This window comes from Somniosus microcephalus, chromosome 11, assembly GCF_052327205.1.
Source record: "Somniosus microcephalus isolate GS21.2 chromosome 11, FLI_Smic_1.0, whole genome shotgun sequence".
Classification (NCBI taxonomy): domain Eukaryota; kingdom Metazoa; phylum Chordata; class Chondrichthyes; order Squaliformes; family Somniosidae; genus Somniosus; species Somniosus microcephalus.
Genome location: NC_140997.1, coordinates 95,209,489 through 95,233,993, shown reverse-complemented (window position 1 = coordinate 95,233,993; position 24,505 = coordinate 95,209,489). Strand labels below are relative to the sequence as shown.

At 44.7% G+C, this 24,505-nt stretch overlaps 2 protein-coding genes across 9 annotated transcripts in view; one reads left to right on the top strand and one right to left on the bottom strand.

The window, feature by feature from the left end:
• ccz1 (CCZ1 vacuolar protein trafficking and biogenesis associated) overlaps window positions 1–480 on the top strand; it is a 49,202-nt gene extending 48,722 nt beyond the window's left edge. For all 5 annotated transcript variants that reach the window (XM_086001113.1, XM_086001116.1, XM_086001117.1 and 2 more), the window contains one exon: window positions 50–480. In XM_086001113.1, coding sequence (XP_085857239.1) covers window positions 50–105 — 56 coding nt within the window. In that variant the 3' untranslated portion in view covers window positions 106–480. The remainder of the gene's footprint in view (window positions 1–49) is intronic.
• Window positions 481–872: 392 nt separating this feature from the next.
• Window positions 873–24,505, bottom strand: part of rsph10b (radial spoke head 10 homolog B) — an 80,673-nt gene continuing 57,040 nt past the window's right edge. For 2 of the 4 annotated variants that reach the window (XM_086001109.1, XM_086001110.1), the window contains 5 exons: window positions 16,591–16,671; window positions 14,781–14,844; window positions 11,492–11,620; window positions 9,562–9,787; window positions 873–6,503 (listed from right to left, as the gene is read on the bottom strand). In XM_086001109.1, the coding sequence (XP_085857235.1) occupies window positions 6,314–6,503; window positions 9,562–9,787; window positions 11,492–11,620; window positions 14,781–14,844; window positions 16,591–16,671 (690 nt within the window). In that variant the 3' untranslated portion in view covers window positions 873–6,313. The remainder of the gene's footprint in view (window positions 6,504–9,561; window positions 9,788–11,491; window positions 11,621–14,780; window positions 14,845–16,590; window positions 16,672–24,505) is intronic. The other 2 variants (XM_086001111.1, XM_086001112.1) reach the window with 2 other exon arrangements.

Below are 24,505 nucleotides of genomic sequence, written 5' to 3'. Positions count from 1 at the left end.
CTCCCTGACGTTTACCTTGTTCTTTCTCCGACTGTCTGTCTCCTTCCAGAGGAAGTTAAGAAACTCTGCGCAACTCAGTTTAACAACATCTTCTTCCTGGATTAACCATCACTCAAGCTCGCCGCCCGTTGTGGCTTTGGGTACGGGACAGACACGTGGGTGGGCGTCGGTCACCCTGCCGGCACAGGCAGTAACTACAATGCCACGTGTGGCAAACACGTGCTCTTCACTCCGCCAGTGGCTAGTGCGGTGTCCTCGCTAATGCCGCTTGTCCTCGGAAGGCGAGGCCCCACCTCATCTCACAGACAGCAGATGCTGTTAGAGGAATTTTCCATGGAATGTAAGATAATTAGATTTTAAATATTTATGGTAACTGAATTAAAAGAATGTCGACTTTATCATTCCAATCTGTAATATATGGCAAGCCTGTACTGTAAAAAAATAAATTAACAGTAACATTTGAGTGAGATTTTAACTTCATTCCGATTGTGTCTGTGTATTTTTGCTTTATTTATAAGTTAACCCTCACTTAGGAGGGTTGATCATTGGGTATTTTATAGAAAATTATATCCTCTAACAAAAGATGAGTGATCTTCCTATATAATGTGGGCCCTTTTTTTTTTACTTATAAAGTTGTGGGTTTATGCTTAAAGTGAGCTGTATTTATGACGACGTGTCTGAGTTCAGCAATACTAAGTGCGGGTTATTGTAGTAAAGATTAGTCTGCAGCACCTGGCTATGTACTTTGTAACTTGGCCTTTGAGCAAGGCTACGTACTCTGTAATATTTGCAGACATGGACTCTTGAAGCGAAATGTAATTATAATTTGAATTCATTTATTTTTTTAAGAAAATCACTTGGACACAGATCCCACATTTGTATTAAAACCTTTTAATAAAAGAAGAAATTAGTTTCAGAAACTAGACGCAGGAAATATTTGCATTATGTAAACATTTGTACATGAAATGGGCAACTAAACTAACACAAAGGAGACTCTTTTATATAATAATAGAAAGGAATAGTCTGTTATCACATATCTGACAGCTTCTCTTGTGTTGCCTGGTCTTAGTGGTGCTCAGTTACGTCATATCGTAGGGTTTTGCCTCCCCTTCCCCAGCCCAATCGCTAGTTACGGATAGACGCAACCTCCTAGACTTAATTGCAATACAGTATCTTAGAAATGCGATCTTATCCTCAAATGCCCTCTCTTTAGATGTGTGGTCTTGTATGTTGCATGCTGTAAATTCTCAATTTTTTAAAAGAAAAGTTAGCAAAACTTTTGTACCTCAAATTTACAGTTTTCACATCAGACGAGTACAGGCATATACCCTAGACAGGTTGTGTTTTAGCATTCAAGAATTCTGCCTCCTCATTTTCCCCACTTCCTCAACGTAAAATGAAACGGGTTTGTCTGAGAAAACATGGTGCTGATTTATCCATGTAATGATGCATTTAAAAAAAATAAAATAAAATCTATCTGCACTAACTTAAGACTCTGTTGTGTTTTCTGCATTAAAGTGTCAAATTCAAGATAACCAGAGGAAAAATGGAAGATTTTTTTTTAATGGCATATATTTTACCATATTGGAAATAAAATAAACTTGCTGAGTTTGATTTCACCAATAGTGAGATTTTTTATCCTGTTCTTCTGCCTAAGTTTGTGGCTGCTTTAGTTGCTGACTGCAGTTTGCATTATATCGTCTGTTCAATGACCTTTATTGAACTTGCAGGCAGGCTAATTTGATGATACTGCCAGGTTTTAATCAAAACTATAAAAGAACAAACTTGCATTGATATAAATATTGTATCTGATAATTCAAAATAAATTTGTCATTAAAAATTAGATTAGAATTATGCAGTGGAAATACCAAAGTAAAGTGTGAATTTAGTGCCAAAAAATTGAATTATCAGATCATTTGAATTGAGTAACAAAGAACTTGCCATTATATAGCATCTTTCACAACGTCATGATGTCTCAAAGCGCTTTAGAAGTGTCGTCACTGGTGTAATCACAGAAACCCCACAGTGCAGATAGAGGCCATTTCGGCCCATCGAGCCTGCACCGACACATATCCCACCCGATCCCCGTAACCCCTACACCAACACATATCCCACCCTATCCCCGTAACCCCATGTATTTAATCCCCCTAACACTAAGGGTCAATTTATCATAGCCAATCAACCTAACTCGCACATCTTTGGACTGTGGGAGGAAACCGGAGTACCCGGAGGAAACCCACGCAAACACGGGGAGAATGTACAAACTCCACACAGACAGTCGCCCGAGGCTGGATTCGAACCCGGGTCCCTGGCGCTGTGAGGCAACAGTGCTAACCACTATGCCACCGTGCAGGAAGTGCGACAGTCAATTTGCGCACAGCAAGGTCCCACAAACAACAATATGATAATGACCAGATAATCTATTTTAATGATGTTGGTTGAGGGATAAATATTGGCCAGGACATCAGAGAGCACTCACCTGCTCTTCTTGGATTAGTGCCACGGGATCTTTTACATCCACCTGAGAGGGTAGACAGGGCCTTGTTCTAATTATCAGGAAAGATTGAACAGGCTGGGGCTCTTTTCTCTAGAAAAGAGAGGGCTGAGGGGTAACCTAATAGAGGGTTTTACGATTATGAAAGGGGTTCAATAGGGTAGATGTAGAGAAGATGTTTCCACTTGTAGGGGTGGGGGAAGTCAAAAAGTAGAGATCATAAATAGAAGATAGTCACTAATAAATCCAATAGGGAATTCAGGAGAAACTTCTTTACCCAGAGAGTGGTAAGAATATGGAACTCGCTACCACAGGGAGTAGTTGAGGCGAATAGCATAGGTGGATTTAAGAGGAAGCTCGATAATCACATGAGGGAGAAAGGAATAGAATTGTTGATGGGGTGAGATGAAGAGGGGTGGGAGGAGGCTTGTGTGGAGCATAAACACCGGCACGGACCAGTTGAGCCGAAGGGCCCGTTTCTGTGCTGTAAACTCGATGTAATTGTCTTGCTGCTGCCCTTTAGTACAGTAAATCTTCGCTTGTATTTCAGGACACAGTGTATGAGGCCGTGACCCAGCAGTGCTACTGTATGTACACAGTGATGTGCTGTACATTATATGTAACTGGTGAAAGTCATATTCAGGAGGCTCTGTCTCCTACAAAGTGACCTACATGGAATGGACTTCAAGGTATAGTGGAGGCAGAAACTCTGGAGTCATTTAAGAAGCAGAGTGCTGTGAAGGAGAATGGGGGTGAGAAGGGTGCAGAGGTGGACTGACTTGGTTTTTTTCCCTGGATGGGCGAGTTAGAATGGCCGAATGGCCTTTGTCATCTGTCTAACTTTTGATCTTGTGAATTAAGAGGAAGATGATTTAATCGTCTATCATCCCAGAAATTCGGGTCGGAGGTTTCCTGCGGGTGCAAGCCTCCGACCTGCACTTACCTAGTGCGCCGGCCGTTGTGCTGTGGGCCTGCGTGGGATTCCGATCCTGGGCCTGCTCCAACTGCCGGTGTGCAGTGCTTGCGTGTCCCAGGGGCGCAGTTAGTTTGAAGCGTCCCCTAGGATCACATGGGCCATGGAGAGCCAATGGTAGCAGGGAATCTATTCATAGATTTGACAGGAAGACCTGTCAAATCTATGAATACAATTTAGCCCCAAAACATAAACTTCAAAATTAAAAAAAAAAATCACATTTTTAAAATAACTAAATTACATAAAATAACTTACCTTTCTTTAAAGTATTTAAAAATAATAAACCTGTGGAAAAAATGTTTTAATTTTACTTAATTCACCACTTACCTTGTTAAAAGCAGGCCTTGCGACTGCTTTTTAAAAGCGTAGCTGCTGAAGACTTACCCTCCCGGAAAAACCTGCAAAAAAAAACGGAAGTTCCAGGCGTACGCGATGCCTCTCCGGCAGACGCGTTCGACCTGTGACCCCCTTCCTTTAAGGGAACGGAAGTTCCGGTTTCCCAAGCATGCGCAGTGCATGCACAAAACCGGCACTTTCGTTGGGCCTACGCGTGAGTACCGAGCGCGTACTCACCCGTGGGGACCTGAAGTTCTGGCCCAGACTACCTCACTTGTTGGCATCCAGGTAGTAAGAGTGACCTCTAGTGTTCATTTTCCATATTACAGAAGTCTGGGCTGCATCAATGCTCGAAATCAAATAAAAAGACTTGCATTTCTATAGCACCGGACGTCTCAACGTGCTTTACAGCCAATGAAGTACTTTTTTGGAGTGTACTCACTGTTGTAATGTGGGAAATGCAGCAGCCAATTTGCACACAGCAAGCTCCCACAAATAGCAATGAGATAATGACGAGATTATCTTCTGTTGTTATGTTGCTTGAGGGATAAATATTGGCCAGGACACCGGGGAGAACTCCCTTACTCTTCTTTGAAATAGTGCCATGGGATCTTTTACGTCCACCTGAGAGAGCAGACGGGGCCTCGGTTTAATGTCACATCCGAAAGACGGCACCTACGACAGTGCAGCACTCCCTCAGCACTGCACTGGAGTGCCAGCCTGGATTCTGTGCTCAAATCTCTGGAGTGGGACTTGAACCCACAACCTTCTGACTCAGAGGCAAGTCTGCTACCCACTGAGCCACAGCTGACACTATTACAATATTAAATGTACAATATTAGAACTTAGTACATTAGAAGAAAACGTCCCCAAATATTTCTTTAACTTCCACCACAACCCCTTCTCCCCCCCCCCCCCCCCCCACTAATAAATCTGAGCTCTACGTGCTATCTTGAATAGAGATCGAACATTATAGAGTGCATAAGTTCAAAAGGCAGGTGCTGAGGCTGAGTGGTCCCAGAGCAAGCGGTGGGCGGGTGGCCAGGGCCGGGGAGCTAAGGACTCCCTGAGCTGCCTGGGGAGAACATTCCTGCTCCTCTTGGCCCACGAGGTGTTCTAACAGAAGTAATGTTTAAAGACCTAGCTGGGCCTCTGCTGGCCACTGGGCTCCTCAGGTTCGTGCTTGTGCTGCCGGCCTGCAGACAGTGCGGTACTACCCCCCGACCTGAAGTTTGTATTATGACGCGGTGCCAATGACTTTTGAATATTAAGTAGGCCCCCGCTTGCCTTTACCGGGAGCCTATTCGATGGCATGAGTTGTCGTCAAAAAAATTACAGCGGGGGCCAGGAGGTAGAATTTTTAAATTTTTACCCATCCACATCCCATGTGAGTGTAAAATCCCAGACAATTAACTTTCTAGAGTGCAGTGCCTATTATACATGTAAATGCATTAAATGAACATGTCAATAAAGCCAAACAATTGAAACCTGCCATAACAACAAAAACAACTTCTGTTTATATAGCACCTTTAACATAGTAAATATAGACTGGGCCAATGAGAGGTGCTCTCATTGAAACATACAAAATTCTTAAGGGGCTTGACAGGGTAGATGCAGGGAGGATGTTTCCCCAGGCTGGGGAGTCTAGAACCAGGGGTCACAGTCTCAGAATAAGGGGTCGGTCGGCCAATTAGGACTGTGATGAGAAATTTCTTTACTCGGAAGGTGGTGAATCTCTGGAATTCTCTACCCCAGAGGGCTGTGGGTGCTCAGTCATTGAGTATATTCAAGATAGAGGTCAATAGATTTTTGGATATTAAGGGACTCGAGGGATATGGGGATAGTGCAGGAAGGTGGAGTTGAGGTAAATCAGCCATGATCTTATTGAATGGCGGAGCAGACTTGAAGGGTCGAATGGCCTACTCCTGCTCCTAATTCTTATGTAAAACAGCACAAGGCACTTCACAGGAGCAGTATAAAAGAAAATTTGACACCGAGCCACATGAGATATTAGGACAGGTGACCAAAAGCTTAGTCAAAGAGGTAGAATTTAAGGAGCATCTTAAAGGAGTAGAGAGGCGGAGAGATTTAGGGAGGGAATTCCAGAGCTTAGGACCTAGGCAGCTGAAGGCACGGCCGCCAATGGTGGAGTGAAGAAAATCAGAGATGTACAAGAGGCCAGAGTTGGCGGAACGCAGTGATCTCGGAGGGTTGTAGGGCTGGAGGAGGTTGCAGAGATAGGGAAGGGGCAAGGCCATGGAGGGATTTGAGAACAAATAGTTATTAAACACAACATACTTTGCACTGAGATACATTTTTGTACTTAGACCCCGGCTTGACCTATACTTAAAACTGCTGCAAAAACCTGCTGCAATGAAAGTAATTAGTTTGTTTTCCCAACATCTGATTTTACATTTCAGTGAGTTAGAAAATGGCCTGGTTCCATTTTTTAAATAAAAATAATCTTGTTGTTTAATAAATTCTGTCCAGTTAATACGAGAGGAACTAGTTTATAGTGATTTTTTCTTCCTTCTGCTTCCACTGGGTTTGCTGGTTGGTGTCACAGGGGTCATTTCCGAGTGCTCCATCTGCACTGGATAGATGACTTTATCTTCTTCGTCACTTTGGTCTCCAGGACTGTGGACAGTCAGGGTTATTTCAAGCTCATCCTGTTCTCGTTTGATGGCTTCCGCTTTCAATCTGTAATCACATTAACACAAACCACACGGTTGGGATGCCATCGAGGCACTTTAGATAGCTATGCAGACTTCTGTTATTGTCCAAATCCCAATATGCAACATCTTAACTTACCAACTTAATGAACAAGCATCAGCATCATATAAGTAGGGGCCTTGAATACAAAAGCCAAAGAGGTCATGATAATTTGTACAAGGCAATGGTTTGACCACAGTTAGAGGACTGTGTGCAGCTTTCGGCAGCCACATTATAGAAAGGACATTCAAGTCACAGAGCGTACAGAGTTTATATACCAGGATGATACTAGGGATGAAAATCTATAGTTATGAGAAAAGACTTGAGATACTGGGATTATTCCCACTGCAGCAGAGAAGGCTAAAGGGAGATTTAATAGAGGTTTTAAAAAAATGGATTGGGTGAATAGGGAAAGCCTATTTCCTCTGGTTGGGGAGTCAGTGACAGGGAGTGAGGTTGGGGAGAGAGGTTTGGAGAAATGTCTTTATGTAGAGCATTGCTAGATCATGGAATGCTCCGTCACAGTGGTTGGTTGAGGCGGAGACCACTGCACCTTTTAAAGGAAAAGTAAACAAACATCTGAAACAGAGGAATATACTCTGTAGAATAGAGCTTATCTGTATGCTTTTCTTAAAATTACTATGATATATAATAATGTATGTTAGAAGCATAAAACCTCTGTTACAATATGTATAACCTTCGTTAAAAAGACACAAGGCTGAGAAGCAAAGCAAGGTGGTAAAATTAAGCCGACATTATGTTAACTACGAGAATAGTGCTGAGGTAGTGTAGATTTTCTGTTATGTTAAAAACAAGAAGCCAGTGAAGGACAAACATTAATTAAAGTTTCAAAGTAAGATAGAGGGTTTCCAACACCTAACATCTCTTATTGCTGATGTTTCAGACCAGGCTAGATAATGGGCTATGTGAAAGGCAAAAGACATCTGTCATAATTCGTGGGAAGTTTGTTTGTGTAAAAGTTCTCAGAGAAAAGCTCATTCAGAAAAGGGGAGGGAATCATAGACCGTACTATTGAAGGTCAGGAATTAGCAATAAGAATGGTGAGATAGCCAAAGTAGCTGCAAGTTGCCAAGTATTTTTAGGGGAGTAAAAGATATAAATGAACAGTTATTGAACACTGGAGGCAGCGTGAAACCAGAGGAAGAGAAACTTCAGTCAACAGAACACAGCAAGACTGAGAAAAGAGACTGCGCCACAGTCACCCGGTGGGCATGCTGCTGGGGTTTTGAGGAACGGATTGTGACTATCATCTTGTTAAGTATTACTTCTTTGTACTGGATGTAAAGTGCTTAATAAATCTATTATACTTATACACAATATACCTGTACCAGGAGTGGTTTGTTATAGTCACGGACAAATTAAATATAAATTATGGATCTCACCGATCTTACACCTCTAGTGGAGAGTGAGGCTAGATTTGGATGGCGTCAGCAAAGAGCTGGTACAGACACGATGGGCCGGATGGCCTCCTCCTGTGCTGTAAATTTCCAACATTATACACACCATGTGAACCACACAAGTGCATTAAGTTAAAACTCTTCCACAGGCTTGCAGGAGAGAAGCCTCTGATGAGCATTATGAGTTCCACAACTAATTAATGGATGAGCCATGAATCAGTAAAATGATGCGAACCGTTTCAGTCAGGTCTCACTTTCATAGAATTAACCTGTTTTCCCCAACATCCTCCATAATACATTATTATTGTCCAATGCAACATTTTTGTGGTAGTCCTCTCAGTCTAGTTCCTGTAACATAGGAACATAAGGCCTAGAAGAGGTTGAGAAAAGCCACAAGAATGATCTCCAGCCTCAGAGGACAGAGGTTATGAGGAAAGACTGGAGAAACTTGAGCTTTTCAGGCTCGAACAGAGGCGACTGAGAGATAACCTTAGAGAAGTAGAAATGGTATAGCAATAGTAGATCTAAAACACTACGTTAAACTAAACCATGACAGTAGGACAAGAGGACACAGGGTCAAAGTGGTAAAAGGCAAATTTCCAACTGCGTGAAGAAAAACCTCCTGACACTAAAGAGTGATCAACACATGGGTTGGGTAGTGGAGGTGAAAACTGCAGAATCAGTTAAAAACAGTTGGATTGGGGGCTAATTGTAGGATGTTTCCAGAAAGATAAACCAAGATGGGTTGAATAAGGTTTCTCATCTCCTTATCTTGTGTGAATCATCAATGTGGCTGCTCAGTTTTACCATGTGGTTTTGTGTCATGTGGGGGGAAATGGGGAGCTTTGTTAAAGAATGACATTCGACTACAATTATTATAAGACAGAAAGAGAAAGCATCACTGAAAAATAACTTTTGTTAAAGATATTTTTCACAGAATAGGGCTTTCCTACATAAAGGAATTAAAATGTAAAAAATATCTGAAATTCTGTGATTTTTTAAATTCATTCTTGGGATGTGTAGTATTTATTGCCCAGCCCCGTTTGCTCCAAGGGCATTTGGACTCAACCATGTAGTGTGGGACTGGAGTCACATGTAGGCCCAGACCAGGGGTGGATGGCAGGTTTCCTTCCCTGAAGGACATCAGTGAACTTGCTGAGTTTTTCCAGCATTTTCTGTTGTTATTTAGGTTTTTACCACAGTCTGGCAGCTTTTGTGGTTATTTTTTCTGGCACCAGCCCACAAACATACAGATTTATTAAATTTAGTTTCTCAACTTTCCACAATGGGATTTGAACTCTCAGTGTGGAGTTCAAATCCCACCAAGGCAAGTTGTGAATCTGATCCTCATGACCTCTGGGTTACTAGTCCAGTACTAGACTATAACCACTAGGCTACCTTACCCATGTATGACGTACACACCATGAAAGAACAAGCAATCGCTCTCTCGGTCTTGAATCTACCAGACACATCCTCTTCTATGAGCACCAGTGTGAGGGACTCCCAACCTTGTGAAAAACTTTTGTTTTAGATCTGCTCAAGATCTCTTCCTTCCACCTTACTAGAAGAGGCGGAATCCCCTTGTCGGGATTAATCAATGATTTCCTAGTAAATGCAGTGACACAGACCTAGCTCTTGTTGCAGCCTTTATCCTAGCCAAGCGAGCCAGCTCATTCTGTCGCACGCTGTCCCTCTTTGCCTCCATTTTCAGAATTTCAGCATGTTCATGGGCTGGAAACAGCCTCTTCATGAAGAAGAAACAAATTTGACTCAACCAGAATTCCAACTCGGCCCCTGACTTGACAGGGACCTTTGCTGCTGGAGCCTTTTCTGCTTTGAGCTTTGCTGCTTTGTCTTAACAAAAGGAAAAAGAGATAATTCACAGAACAGTTTTACAGCTAAAATCCAAGATTTATTTCTGTAGATAAGAATGGATTGCTGGGAGTGAACACTCCTTTACAATCTGATTAAGAGGTTTAAAAGACAGAACTGAGAGAACAAAATTGAATAACTGGCATCACTTGAAATTTGTTGACCCCTGGTATTACTGCAACTTATAATACTTACAGCTTTAAACTTGCATCTAGTCATTGCTGATTGTTTTTTGAGCTGGCAGCAGGTGTGTGTGCTTGTGGATGTTGACACTATGCACTCCACATCCCTCGTGTGTAATGCTGTTCGTATTCAAGGATTGTAAGGTTGCAAAGTCATTAATGCAGGTTTATCAAGAGGTAACGGATGGTTGATTCTACATAGTGTTGTTGGACTTTCTCCCTTCCAATCACCTGCTGAAGCTACTGACTCATGATGGGCTACCATTCAACACACATCAACAGCTTTCTGGCAACTCAGCTAACTGGCTAAGTACAGACAGTGAGCGGGTCAGCCAGCTCAGTACAGGTCACTGTTGGGGTCATGGCTCGGTATTACATCAGGTGATGTACTCACTCATAAAGTCATCAGGGGAACCCTTGTCTGTGTGGTTTCTGTGAGGAATGATATATTGGCCTGGAGGTGGGGGGGGGGGGGGGGGCTTGCGGGCGGCTACAGCGCAGATTCACTACAATGATATCAGGGCTTAAAGGGTTAAATTATGAGGACAGGTTGCATACTTGGCTTGTATTCCTTTAAGTATAGAAGGTTGAGGGGTGATCTAAGCTAATAAGGGATTCAATAGGGATGATACAGATAAACTATTCCTTCTGGCGGGGGAAACCAGAACAAGGAGGCACAATATTAAAATTAGAGCTAGACCGTCGAGGAGTGAAATCAGGAAGCACTTCTGCACACAAAGGGTAGTGGAAATTTGAAACTCTCCCCCCTCCAAAAGACTGTGGATGTTGGGGGTCAATTGGAGCTTTCAAGACTGAGATCAACAGATTGTTATTAGGTAAGGGTATCAAGGGATATGGAACAAGGCAGATACATGGAGTTCAGATACAGATCAACCATGATCTCATTGAATGGCGGAACAGGCTTGAGGGCTGAACGGCCTCCTCCTGTACCTATGTTTCTCTCAAATATTCAACATTAGCTGTAAAAATCAACACATCACTCTTGAGAAAGTTGCCCGGAGATACACCTCTGTTTAGTAACTTTACAGAAAATGTAGATGAGTATAAAGAACAGCAGTATTTTATGCTTACCTTTACACTTTTGCTAAAATGACCAAACAGAAGACAACATAGTCCACAGTGCAGTGGGACCCTCTTATTAATCCACTCTCCCTGTTTTTGGGATAGTGGCTTGAAGCATAAAAGCAAACCACTATTATTGCTCCCATGAGTGGGACAGACACATTTTATACTCCTTTGTGTTTCTAATGACTTTTGTAACTGTGCTCCTCACCAGCTTTGTCTTCCTACAGTGTGCAGTGGCTCCTTGAGGAGTATGTATGGGCCATTTGGTTCAGAGTATGTATTTCTCCTTTCAACTGCTATTGGTAGTTAGGGCCCAAATCCTATCCCAGTGGGGGCAGTTCTCTGCTGTGGAAAGCTGTGCGTAGCAAATACAAAAAAAACCCCAAGTGTGCAATTAAACCAGCCTCACTGTGTTCACCTATTTCACTCAGAAAGGTTTTGGACTGCATTTTGCTATCCATTGTAGAGGGAGATTGCATGGATTCATGGATTTGGTCCTCATATTTCGGAATGATCTTTGTAGAGATTGTACTAGATTTACTGTGATCTGCACAAATCAATAACAGACAGTTGTTAGGACCTATAAAAGTACTCGTGCAACACCTATAAACTTGCGCCAATTTCATAAGAAATAGGAGCAGGAGTAGGCCATACGGCCCCTCGTGGTGCTCCGTCATTCAATAAGATCATGACTGATCTTCTACCTCAACTCCACTTTCCCGCCTATCCCCATAATGTCCAAAAATCTATCGATCCTTGAATATACTCAAGGACTGAGTCTCCACAGCCCTCTAGGGTAGAGAATTCCAAAGATTCACAACCCTGTGAGTGAAGAAATTTCTCCTTATCTCAGTCCTAAATGGTCAACCCCTTATCCTGAGACTATGACCCCTAGTTCTAGATTCTCTAGCCAGGGGAAACAAGCTGCAGGTGCAGACGTGAGGGAAAAGGGGTAGAGAACTAATGGATTGTGGGCCTCTGTCCCTTTTACATTATGCCAGGATTCCCAGCACATCCCCCAACGGGTGGAGCATGGCAGCATTGCTGTGGTAATGAGGTGGGACTGGAGTTCCAAACCCTTCTGCCTCAATTTCCTTTACTCATGTAAATGAATGGAGTGCACAATCCGAGGGAGCCCCAAGAAGCTGGTGGTGACCCTCACTCCTACAGTCATCTTCAGACCACAGAAGAAGGCTGGCAAGGTGAGTAGCCAATCTTCCTTTCGGGATCCCGGCACATGTTCAGGTCCCGCCACCTTCTGGCTACTGCTTTCCAACCTACAAGGCTGGCTATGACTGTGGCTGGAGGCAATGTTCCCCCTAATTTCTTTTACCGGGCTGCACAGGACATTCAAAATTCCACGCATGCGCAGTTTTTCTATTTAAAAGCTGGCTCACCGGCCGCGCGGATCCCCTGCAGCACCTTGCGGCTTAAAGGGAATGTTGGCTGGAGGCCCAGGGGATTTAACTACAACACAATGGATAAATACTTGATGTGGCAAAATTTGCTATTGAAGAAAGGGCAGTGGGGAGTGGGACTAGTTGGATAGCTCCTTCAAATGCTGGCACAGGCACGATGGGCCGAATGGCCTCCTTCTGTGCTGTATCAATCTGATTCTACATGAAGATTCTGAAGAGCTTCAGGCCACCGATATGTTTGGGCTGGTACGTGATACCCGTTTAATGGAATTGTAAAAACTGTACCATCAGGTTCACCTGCTGAGACTAAACATATCATTGACAATCTCAGGCCTGCAGCAGCACTCCTGCAGCAGCACTCCTGATTCTACCTGTTTCCCCGATAGAAAGTTCTCCCAAGGGGTGCGACCGGACATGTTAATGGCCTGAGGCACATAAATTGGGCAGAGAGGTCTTGATAGGTGCAGTGCAAGTTCTATTTTTCTTTCTTATTTGTTGTGCTGTCCAGTACAAAGAAGGTTCACTCGGTTAATCCCGGGGATGAGGGGATGGACATATGAGGAGAGGTTGAGTAGATTGGGACTCTACTCATTGGAGTTCAGAAGAATGAGAGGCGATCTTATTGAAACATATAAGATTGTGAAGGGGTTGGATCGGGTGGATGCAGGGAGGATGTTCCAGATGATGGGTGAAACTAGAACTAGGGGGCATAGTCTTAGAATAAGGGGCTGCTCTTTCAAAACTGAGATGAGGAGGAACTACTTCACTCAGAGGGTGGTAGGTCCATGGAATATGCTGCCCCAAAAAGCTGTCGAAGCTACATCATTACATAAATTTAAAACAGAAATAGAGGAATTAAGGGTTACGGGGAGCGGGCAGGAATTTGGACATGAGTCTAGGTTCGGATCGGTCATGGCCCTGTGGGTAGCGGAGCGGGCCCAGGGGCCGTGTAGCCTGATCCTGCTCCTGTTTCGTGTGTCTAATTCTGTTGGATTCAGGAGATAGTCCTGTCATAGTGGATTGGCGGTTAGGATCAGATCAGCCATGATCTTATTGAATGGCGGAGCAGGCTCGAGGGGCCAATTGGCATCTCCTGCTCCTATTTCTTATGTTCTTAACATCTAGATTGGAGATCAGCACTGTACTGTGCCAAAACCAGGATTGATTTAGCCCTTACAACATGCTGAAATGGCCTGGACCACATATAAATAAGGGCACTGAGACAGTAGTTTCCTATTTATCAGATCCAAAGAAAGCTTACTATGGGCGAATGCGCTGGGGTTTTTTTTTGGCTCAATTAACCCCTTCCAATTCCATCCCCACTGCCACCCAAATCCCCTGAATGAACACTGGATAACAATGGGATAGGAACTCGGGAAGATTTTTTTTCTCCTTCGCTCAGGTGCAATTTGGACAATTGAGAGTCCTGCTACTGTCACTGCAGCTAAAATCAGCTAACTCAGTGCAGACTGAGAAGCAGACCTGGGACCTTCAGGTCTCCAAGGCTCAGTTGCTCATTGACTTCACTAATTGAACCAGCGGCGTAGGGGCCAGTACTCAAGCTTCTCCCATAGCGCAGTTGTTAAATGCACTGCCAAGCTGAGCCAGACAGACAAACGTTCTCTGTTTTTATAAAGGACGCGACTGCTGCCAACAAACCAGAAGTGTTCTGCGCATGCATGCTTCTGGTTCGTGAAGGGAGCGGGCTGGTGAGAAAAAGCCGGGAAGGGAGCGGGCTGGTGAGAAAAAGTCGGGAAGGGAGCGGGCTGGTGAGAAAAAAGGGAGCGGGCTGGTGAGAAAAAAGGGAGCGGGCTGGTGAGAAAAAAGGGAGCGGGCTGGTGAGAAAAAGCCGGGAAGGGAGCGGGCTGGTGAGAAAAAGTCAGGAAGGGAGCGGGCTGGTTAGCGTGATAGCAAAATGCTGCAGATGCTGGAAATCCGAAATAACAACAGAAAATGCTGGAAAAACTCAGCAGGCCAGGAACATCCGTGGAGAGAAATTAAAAGTCGACGTTTCGGGTTGAACAGGGTTTCAACCCGAAACGTCAACTTTTAATTTATCTCCACGGATGTTGCCTGGCCTGCTGAGTTTTTCCAGCATTTTCGGCTGGTTAGCGTGCTCATTTTTAAAAAAGCAGAAACATCATGCTTCCAGTTGTTGGAGTGCGCAGTACTCTTCTGCCCAGTGTCCGGTCATTGGCAGCAGTCACTCCGTTTTATACAATCACTGCTACAGAAATAAATGCATCTCCCGTATTGTAATTGCTGCGTGCATTCATGTGCTGAACTTACTGTGATGGACGGATGGTTTCAAAGTCTTCTCAGCTGATGAGGCAGGTCCTTTATATTTCTTACGCTAAAACAAATGTAAAAGTTAATTATTGCCCATGGCACAATTTGCAGTCCCCATCATTTACACCCCCATCCACATCAATAGGGCTGTGGTGGAAAGGGTGGACAGCTTTAAGTTCCTCGGAGTCCACATCACGGAAGACCTCTCCTGGTCCCTCAACGCCTCCTCTCTGGTGAAGAAGGCCCAGCAGCGCCTATATTTCCTAAGGAGGCTGAAGGGATGTAACCTGTCACCCCTGATCCTCTCTAACTTTTACCGCTGCACAATAGAGAGCATCCTGACGAACTGTATCACAGTATGGTATGGCAGCTGTAGCTACTATGACCGGAAAGCCCTGCAGCGGGTAGTCAAAACTGCCCAACGCATTACCGGCACCCGGCTACCGACCATAGAGCACATATACCAGAAACGCTGTTTACGGAGGTCACGGTCCATCATCAAAGACCCTACCCACCCCAGCCACAGTCTGTTCGCCCTCCTGCCATCTGGGAGACGCTACAGATGCATTCGCACCCGTACGACCAGATTTAGGAACAGCTTCTTTCCCAGGGCTGTCATCCTACTGAACTCCACAAATAAACTCTAAAGCCTGCCCATCTGCCAATGCACTTTATTATGGTTATGTTTATGTTAATGTATTACAAGCCAAATGTATGTTGAATGTTTAAATGTCTTAATCTAAATGTACACTCTCGGGAGCCGCAAGCCTACATTTCATTGTACTGCACTTGTTCACTAACAATGACAATAAAAGTTGATTTGATTTGATTTGATTTGATGAAGACAGTGGGGGTCATTTTGACTTTGGGCAATAGTGTAAAACGGGCAATATCGATTCATCTCTCCCATTTTCATTTACATTTTTTTCCTTGGCCCCCTCCTCTTCCTCATCTACATGCTGCCCCTTGACAACATCATCCGCAGACATGGGGGGCGATTTTGCCAGCCCTGGGGAGGCGGGTATGGAGGTGATGCGGCGTCAACCAAATACCAGTGGAATGAGCCAAGGCAGCAAGCAGCCCTTAAATGAAGCTGTATAAGTGATGTCAGCAGAGGCGAGTTTCAGTCCCAAAATACTAATTGGCCCAGGGGAACCCACACCTCTGAAATCAACTAGCCAATTAGGGGAAAATCGCAAATTTTTCCCACCTCTCAGTTGAGGCGGGTTTGGAACACACCCAAACCGAAACCCGCCCCCTTAGGCTCCACACTCTGGAATTTCCTCCATAAACCCCTCAGCCTCTTCTCCTTTAAGACCAATCTCTTTGCTCAAGGTCACTCTTCCTAATATCTTCTTCATTAGCTCAGTATCCATTTTTTCCTTATGCCTCTGTGAAACACCCTGAGAGGTTTTCTTTGTATTTTACAGGTGCTCTATAAATCCAGGTTGTTGCGATTGTTGTATGTTGATATCGAGTACTAGTTTACATTAGTTATCAGTCAAAGTTCCTTATCCTGTGACCCCCCCAACTGGGAGGTGCAAAGGATGGGTGTCAGGATCAACTGGATCGAGCTCATGGCTCACACATGAAAGGCCAACTTGGGTGAGCCACTACTTCCAGCGGGCTGGCTGCACCTGTGGAACTGTACCGCAGCAAGGAGTTAATACCTTCAGAGGAGAGAGATTGGCAAAGAAAATGCATTGGAAAAAGCACCTAGATCTTACATGTGAAATGTCATCCATTCTGCTTGTAAATAAATGAGATCTGTAATCATCGTGTAAACTTCTGATTTCCTTGAAGTACTTACATTAGATTCTCCACGTTTCTTCCCGTGGGATTTTGAGCTATGTCCATTCGTATCTGTAGCAGGTGATTCTTGGACAGTGTTCTGTTGATTGATTTTGAAAAAATATGTTTTTTGAAAAGTTTTATTCAATATTCTTTAACTTAAATAAATCAGTACGTATTGAAATTCTATGACATGCGATGTTATCGCTGGTAAAAGCATTTTGTCAGAATTCTTGCAATTAGTGCCGGGAAGCAAATTGTTAATCATAGAAATTTACAACACAGAAGGCGGCCATTCAGCCCACCGTGTCTGTGCCAGCCGACAAAGTGCTATCCAGCCTAATCCCACTTTCCAGCTCTTGATCCGTAGCCCTGTAGGTTACGGCACTTCAAGTGCATATCCAAGTACTTCTTAAACGCGATGAGGGGTTCTGCCTCTACCACCTCACTAAAACAGATTATCTGGTCATTATCACATTTTGTTTGTGGGACCTTGCTGTGCGCAAATTGGCTACCGCGTTTCCTACATTACAACAGTCACTACACTTAAAAAGTACTTCATTGGCTGTAAAGCGCTTTGGGACAACTGGTGGCCGTGAAAGGCGCTATAGAAATACAAGTCTTTCTTTTACTATGTTTATCTTCTCTAATATTTCACTCTCCTCCTTAACTACAATGTCTGCATCGTCCCTCTCTTTTGTGAAGACAGACGCAAAGTATTCATTAAGAACCATACCCACTGACGTAATAAAACTCACTACGCACTTGGTTTGAGCATAAAGCAAGGCTTTAATCAACTTGTTTCAGAACATGGAAGTCTAGTTGTACTTCGCTAGTTCCTTGTCTTACAAAATGTCCCCGGAAAGCTGGGGCTGATGCCAGAGTATTTATACTCCTTGGACGGTGCCACCAGCTGGCCGTCCAGCATTATTTCACAAGTAGTTTCTTGATGAATGATGAGATTTATAACATTCTTCCTGCCTAAAAGATTTGGAAGTCCGAAGACTTCATCTTAGCGGATTAGGCGGATCACGAATAGCCGCAGTCTTTTAGATTTTTGTTTATGGCTAGAAGGCACGTCTCCCTGGACCGTGTCTTGGTCCCTGGGCCGCTTGATCCATACCGGTAGATCGACAGGGCTCGTGTTGCTCTGATCAACCCGAGGGAGGCTGGGGAGATCGTGACTCCGGGTGCGGGTCCCCACAGGCGCAAACATAGAAACATAGAAGATAGGAGCAGGAGTAGGCCATTCGGCCCCTCGAGCCTGCTCCGCCATTCAATGCGATCCTGGCTGATCATCCAAATTCAGTACCCTGTTCCTGCCTTCTCTCCATATCCCTTGATCTCTTTAGCCTTAAGAAATATATGTAACTCATTCTTGAATATATTTAATGAATTGGCCTCTACTGCCTTCTGTGGTAGAGAATTCCACAGGTTCACCACTCTCTGGGTGAAGAAATTCCTCCTCATCTCAGTCCTAAATGGCTTACCCATTATCCTTAGACTGTGACCCCCTGGTTCTGGACTCCCCGGCCATCGGAAACATCCTTCCTGCATCCAGTCTATCTAGTCCTGTTAGTATTTTATAAGTTTCAATGAGATCCCCTCTCATTCTTCTAATCTCCAGCGAGTATAAGCCCAATCGACCCAATCTCTCCTCATACGTCATTCCTGCCATCCCAGGTATCAGCCTGGTGAATCTTCGCTGAACTCACTCCATGGCAAGAACATCCTTCCTCAGATAAGGCGACCAAAACTGCACACAATACGCCAGGTGTGGTTGCACCAAGGCCCTGTACAACTGCATCAAGACATCCTTGTTCCTGTACTCGAACCCTCTCGCTACGAAGGCCAACATACCATTTGCCTTCTTAACTGCCTGCTGCACCTGCATGCTTACCTTCAGCGACTGGTGCACAAGGACAACCAGGTCTCATTGCACTTCCCCTTCTCCCAATCCATTGCCATTCAGATAATAATCTGCCTTCCTGTTTTTGACACCAAAGTGGATAACCGCGCATTTATCCACATTATATTGCATCTGCCATGCTTGTGCCAAATCACCCAACCTGTCCAAATCATACTGGAGTTTCTCGGCATCCTCCTCACAGCACACACGCCCACCCAGCTTTGTGTCGTCTGCAAACTTGGAGATATTACATCCAATTCCCTCGTCTAGATCATTAATATATATTGTGAATAGCTGGGGTCCCAGGACCGATCCCTGCGGTACCCCACTAGTCACTGCCTGCCACTTGGAAAAAGATCCGTTTATTCCAACTCTTTGCTTTCTGTCTGCCAACCAGTTCTCTATTCAAGTCAATACCTTGCCCCCAATCCCATGTGCCTTAACTTTACACGCTAATCTCTTATGCGGGACCTTATCGAAAGCCTTCTGAAAGTCCAAATACACCACATCCACTGGTTCTCCCTTATCAATTTTACCAGTTACATCCTCAAAAAATTCCAGTAGATTAGTCAAGCACGATTTACCTTTTGTAAATCCATGTTGACTTTGTCCGATCCTGTCACTGTTTTCCAAATGCTCTGCTATTACATCTTTTATAATGGACTCTAGCATTTTCCCCACTACCGATGACAGGCTTACCGGTCTATAATTCCCCGTTTTCTCTCTACCACCTTTTTTGAATAGTGGGGTAACATTAGCTACCCTCCAATCCATGGGTACAGTTCCAGTGTCTATCGAATTTTGGAAGATGACCAGCAATGCATCTACTATTTCTAGGGCCACTTCCTTAAGTACCCTAGGATGTAGATTATCAGGCCCTGGGGATTTATCGGCCTTCAGTCCTGTCAATTTCCCTAACACCATTTCCCTACAAATACTGATTTCTTTCAGTTCCTCCCTCTCATTAGACCCTATGTTCCCCGACATCTCTGGGAGGTTATTTGTGTCCTCCTTTGTGAAGACAGAACCAAAGTATGTATTTAATTGGTCGGCCATTTCTTTGTTCCCCATTATAAATTCCCCTGATTCTGACTGCAAGACCTATGCTTGACTTCACCAATCTTTTTCTCTTCACATATTTATAAAAGCTTTTACAGTCAGTTTTTATGTTCCCTGCAAGCTTACTCTCATACTCTATTTTCCCCCTCTTAATGAATCCCTTTGTCCTCCTTTGCTGAATCCTAAACTGCTCCCAATCCTCAGGTTTACTGCTTTTTCTGGCCAATTTATATGTCCTCTCCTTGGATCTTATGCTATCCCTATTTTCCCTTGTTAGCCACGGTTGAGTCACCTTTTTTGTTTTATTTTTATGCCAAATGGGATGAACAGATTCTGTAGTTCATTCATGCGATCTTTGAATGTTTGCCATTGCTTATCCACCATCAACCCTTTGAGTGACGTTCCCCAATCAATCCTACCCAACTCTCGTCTCATACCATCATAGTTTCCTTTATTTAAATTCAGGACCCTAGTCTCTGAGTCAACTACTTCACTCTCCATCTTAATGAAGAATTCTATCATATTATGATCGCTCCGACCCAAGGGGCCTCGCACAACAAGATTGCTAATTAATCCTTTCTCATTACATAATACCCAGTCTAAGATGGCCTGATCTCTAGTTGATTCCTTGACATATACACTCCAGGAATTCGTCCTCCACAGTATTGTTACTAATTTGGTTAGCCCAATCTATATGTAGATTAAAGTCACCCATGATAACTGCTGTGTCCTTATTGCATGCATCTCTAATTTCCCTTTTAATGCCATCCCCAACCAACGCATTACTGTTTGGGGGTCTATATACCACTCCCACTAACGTTTTCTGCCCCTTGGTATTTCTCAGTTCTACCCATACAGATTCCACATCATCAGAGCCAATATCTTTCCTTACAATTGTGTTAATCCCTTCTTTAACCAGCAATGCTACCTTTTCCTTTTTGCCTATCTTTCCTGAATATTGAATACCCCTGTATGTTGAGTTTCCAGCCTTGGTCACCCTGGAGCCATGTTTCCGTAATCCCAATCATATCATATTCGTTTACCTCTATTTGTGCTGCTAATTCATCCACCTTATTACGAATGCTCCTCGCATTAAGACACAAAGCCTTCAGGCTTGTTTTTTTAATCCTCTTAGACCTTTTAGAATTATTATTTACTGTGGCCATGTTTGATTTAAACCCTTGATTTCTCTGACTGCCACCTTTGTTTTTCTCCTGCCTGTCCTTTGCTTCTATCCTTGTTTCCCTTTCCTCTGTCTCCCTGCTCAGGTTCCCAACCCCCTGCCATTTTAGTTTAAACCCTCCCCCAGAGCACTAGCAAACACTCCCCCAAGGACATCGGTCCCGGTCCTGCTCAGGTGCAGACCGTCTGGTTTGTACTGGTCCCACCTCCCCCAGAACCGGTTCCAATGTCCCAGGAATTTGAATCCCTCCCCCTTGCACCATTTCTCTAGCTACGTATTCATCTGAAATATCCTTCTATTTCTACTCTGACTAGCACGTGGCACTGATAGCAATCCTGAGATTACTACGTTTGAGGTCCTATTTTTTAATTTACCTCCTAACTCCCTATATTCAGCTTTTAGGACCTTATCCTGTTTTTTACCTACATCGTTGGCCAAAACTGGCTTCATCCTGTTGGATAGCCGGGGATTGACCGGAGTCCTGGCCTCGGGTGGCCATCCCACGGGGAACGCTCGGCTCCCCGAGTGGATCCGGTGGGACACCTGGCAAATCTCTCGATGCCCCAGGTAGGGCGTCATCTTCAGGGGAGCGTAGGGTGTCGGCATCATCCCCGTGGGTCCCTCTATCGGTTGGGTCCGTGGAACCGGCCGGACAGGGAGCGAGGTCCTGGAGCGAAATGGTGGACTCCCGGCCATCAGGGTACCGCACGTGCGCGTACGTGGGGTTGACGTCCGTCGTCGACGAGAGGATCGGTTTTAGATGATCGGATGAATCTTCGGAGCAGCACGGGGCTGGGAGCTGCCAACCATGATGGTAGAGACGTCCCATGGGTGGAGCGACGCTGGAAGCTGAAAAATCGCTCATGAGGTGTGACATTGGTAGACATAGAAAGGAGAGACCTGATGGAATGCAACACGTCAGGGAGCATAGTTTCCCTGCTGACCTCAGCGCAAGACGAACAGCGTTCCAAATGATAGCGTTGTATCTCTCAACCTGTCCGTTACCGATGGGATGGTACGGTGTCGTTTTACTTGTGGCGATTCCCCGTTGGGAAAGATAACTTTTGAGTTCGCTTGACATGAAGGAGGGACCCCGATCAGAGTGGATGAAATTGGCCGTACTGCAAAGGGAAAAGACTTGATCGAGGCATTTGATCACTGTGGAAGTAAGCATATTGGGACAGGGGAAAGCAAAGGGAGAGCGTGAATATTCGTCCACCATAGTCATAAGTAGGTGTGTCGCGTTGAGGAAGGCAATGGCCCTTTAAAGTCAATGCTGAGTCGCTGCATAGGCTGCATAGCGTGTATGAGCAAGCCATCCGATGGACGGAAGAATTGCGGTTTTAATTCCGCACAAGTTCTACAGGAGGAGCACGTTCTTTTCACATCTTCCGTAGAAAATGGGAGATTTTTAGATCGCACAAAGTACAACATAAGGGTAACGCCAGGATGACATAAGTCAATATGAAGATCCGCCAGAGTAGAAGCTAACATAGAAGAGCAGAATGCCCGCATGAGGGTATCCGGGGCCACATTCTCTTTGCCGGGTCGATAATGTATGGTGTATCCAAAGACGGCCAATTCCATCCTCCAGAGTTGTATTTTGTTATTCTTGATCTTAGTGCATTTCCGGTTATCCAGCATAAAGGCCACGGAGCGCTGATCGGTTATAAGTGTGAAATGGCGACGAGCGAGAAAATGACTCCATTTACGTACCGCTTCGATGATGGTCGTAGCCTCCTTCTCGACAGGAGGATAATGGAGCTCGCTACCCTGCAAAGTTCTGGACAGAAATGCAACGGGTTGACCACCTTGATTCAAGGTAGCAGAGATCGCCACATCCGATGCATCGCACTCGACCACGAAAAGAAGATTTTCATCAATGGAACGAAGCGTGGCTTTTTCCAGTTGTCGCTTGAGGAGGTTGAAAGCTGAAATAGCCGTTGCCTCTAATGGAAATGACTGCGTGAAGCAGGGGCTGGATCTTGTCAGAGAAGTGGAGTATCCATTTCGCATAATAGGTGAACATGCCGAGTGCCCGACGAAGAGAGCCAAGATTCCTAAGGGGAGGGAGCTCCTGAAGCGGGCGAAGTCGCTCTGGATCCGGTTTGATGACACCGTTGCCCACCCAGTAGCCAAGAATGTTGACTGATGGTACTGATTTCACAGATTTGGACTCATTTAAGGTTAAGTTGCGACGACGGAGAACGTCAAAAAATTTCTGGAGGTTGGCATCATGCTCCTTCTGGTCATGACCAGCAATGGTGATATTATCCAGATATGGAAAAGTGTCCGTTAAGTTCTCCTGTTTGACTAGGCTATCCATTGCCCGTTGAAAGACGGCCACCCCATTGGTGACCCCAAATGGAAGGCGACAAAACTGGTAAAGCCGACCATTGGCCTCAAAGGCCGTATACTTTTTGTCAGAGTCCTTTAACGGCACTTGATGATATGCGCTCTTTAAATCAAAAGTTGAAAATACCTTGTAGTTGGCAAGGTTATTGACCATGTCATCGATGCATGGTAGTGGGTAGGAATCCAGGTCGGTATACTGGTTAATAGTTTGCAAGTAATCGATGCAAAGACGTTTCTTGTGTTGCTTCAGAGGATTTTTAACAACGACGACTTGAGCCCGTCAGGAAGATGAACATGGCTCAATGATACCATCAGCTAGAAGGCGAGAGATTTCTGCCTCAATAAAGGATCGATCATCTTGGCTGAAACGTCGTGATTTAGTGACTATGGGCTTACATCGGGGGGAAAGATTGGCAAACAAGGAAGGCTCGTCGAGCGAAGCCGCCGAAAGCGCACAAAACGGTACTTTGGAAATAGTAAGCTCCGGCTTTGACCCTCCAAACTCGAAAGTGAGTCTTTTGTGTTGTTTCTGGAAATCCTGTCCCAGGAGCACATCACTGCATAGGTTCTTGAGCACCCCGAGCCGGGTGGAGAAATAAGTGCGGCCATTGAGAATAAGGTCGACAAGACAAAAGCCGGAAGAATTGGTGGTCAGTGTCGTTAGAGCCATTGCAATTTCCCTGTCCGAGGGGTAAATACGCAGTTTTAACTTACTGACAGCCCGCTCACTAATGAAGCTGTCAGAGCTGCATGAGTCGATTAGTGCACTCAAAATGTGTCCATTTACCGAAACATTCGTGGCTGCATGGGACAGACTTTGGGGAAAAATAGCTGTGATGGGAGGAGGGGCAGTTTTACCCTTGACAGCTGTAACCTTAGTAGTGGTTCTTGGGGGAGGAGCCGTTTTATAGATAGTAGCTGCAAAACTAACAGGAGCTCTCGACCGGTATACCTTAGAAAAGTGGCCTTTCTTACTAACAGCGGCTCTTGACTGGCATATCTTAGAAAAGTGACCTTTCTTGCTGCAATGATTGCAGGTCGCGTTACGAGCAGGACAAAATTTCCTATAATGGAACACACCTCCACAGAAGAAACACTTCCTTCCAGATTGCCAAGATGCCGCTAGGGCAGGGTCGTCATCAGTGAAGATTTCTAGGGTAGGGTTGTCATCAGCCGGGTTGGAGTCGTCATCCGTGAGGGCTTCCGCCCGGGGCCTATCGAAGGAGTTACTAAAAGTGATAGCAGCAGCCTGTGCAAGTGGTGAAAGATAGGTGTCTGCATTCCTCTTTGCTAAGTCCAGAGAACATGCCTGGTCATAGGCAGCCTGTAACTTGAGGGTTTTATTCTCCAACAGACGCTGACATATGAAGGGAGACACAATCCCATTAATAAAGGAATCATGAATTAACTCCTCCTGGTACTGCTCAG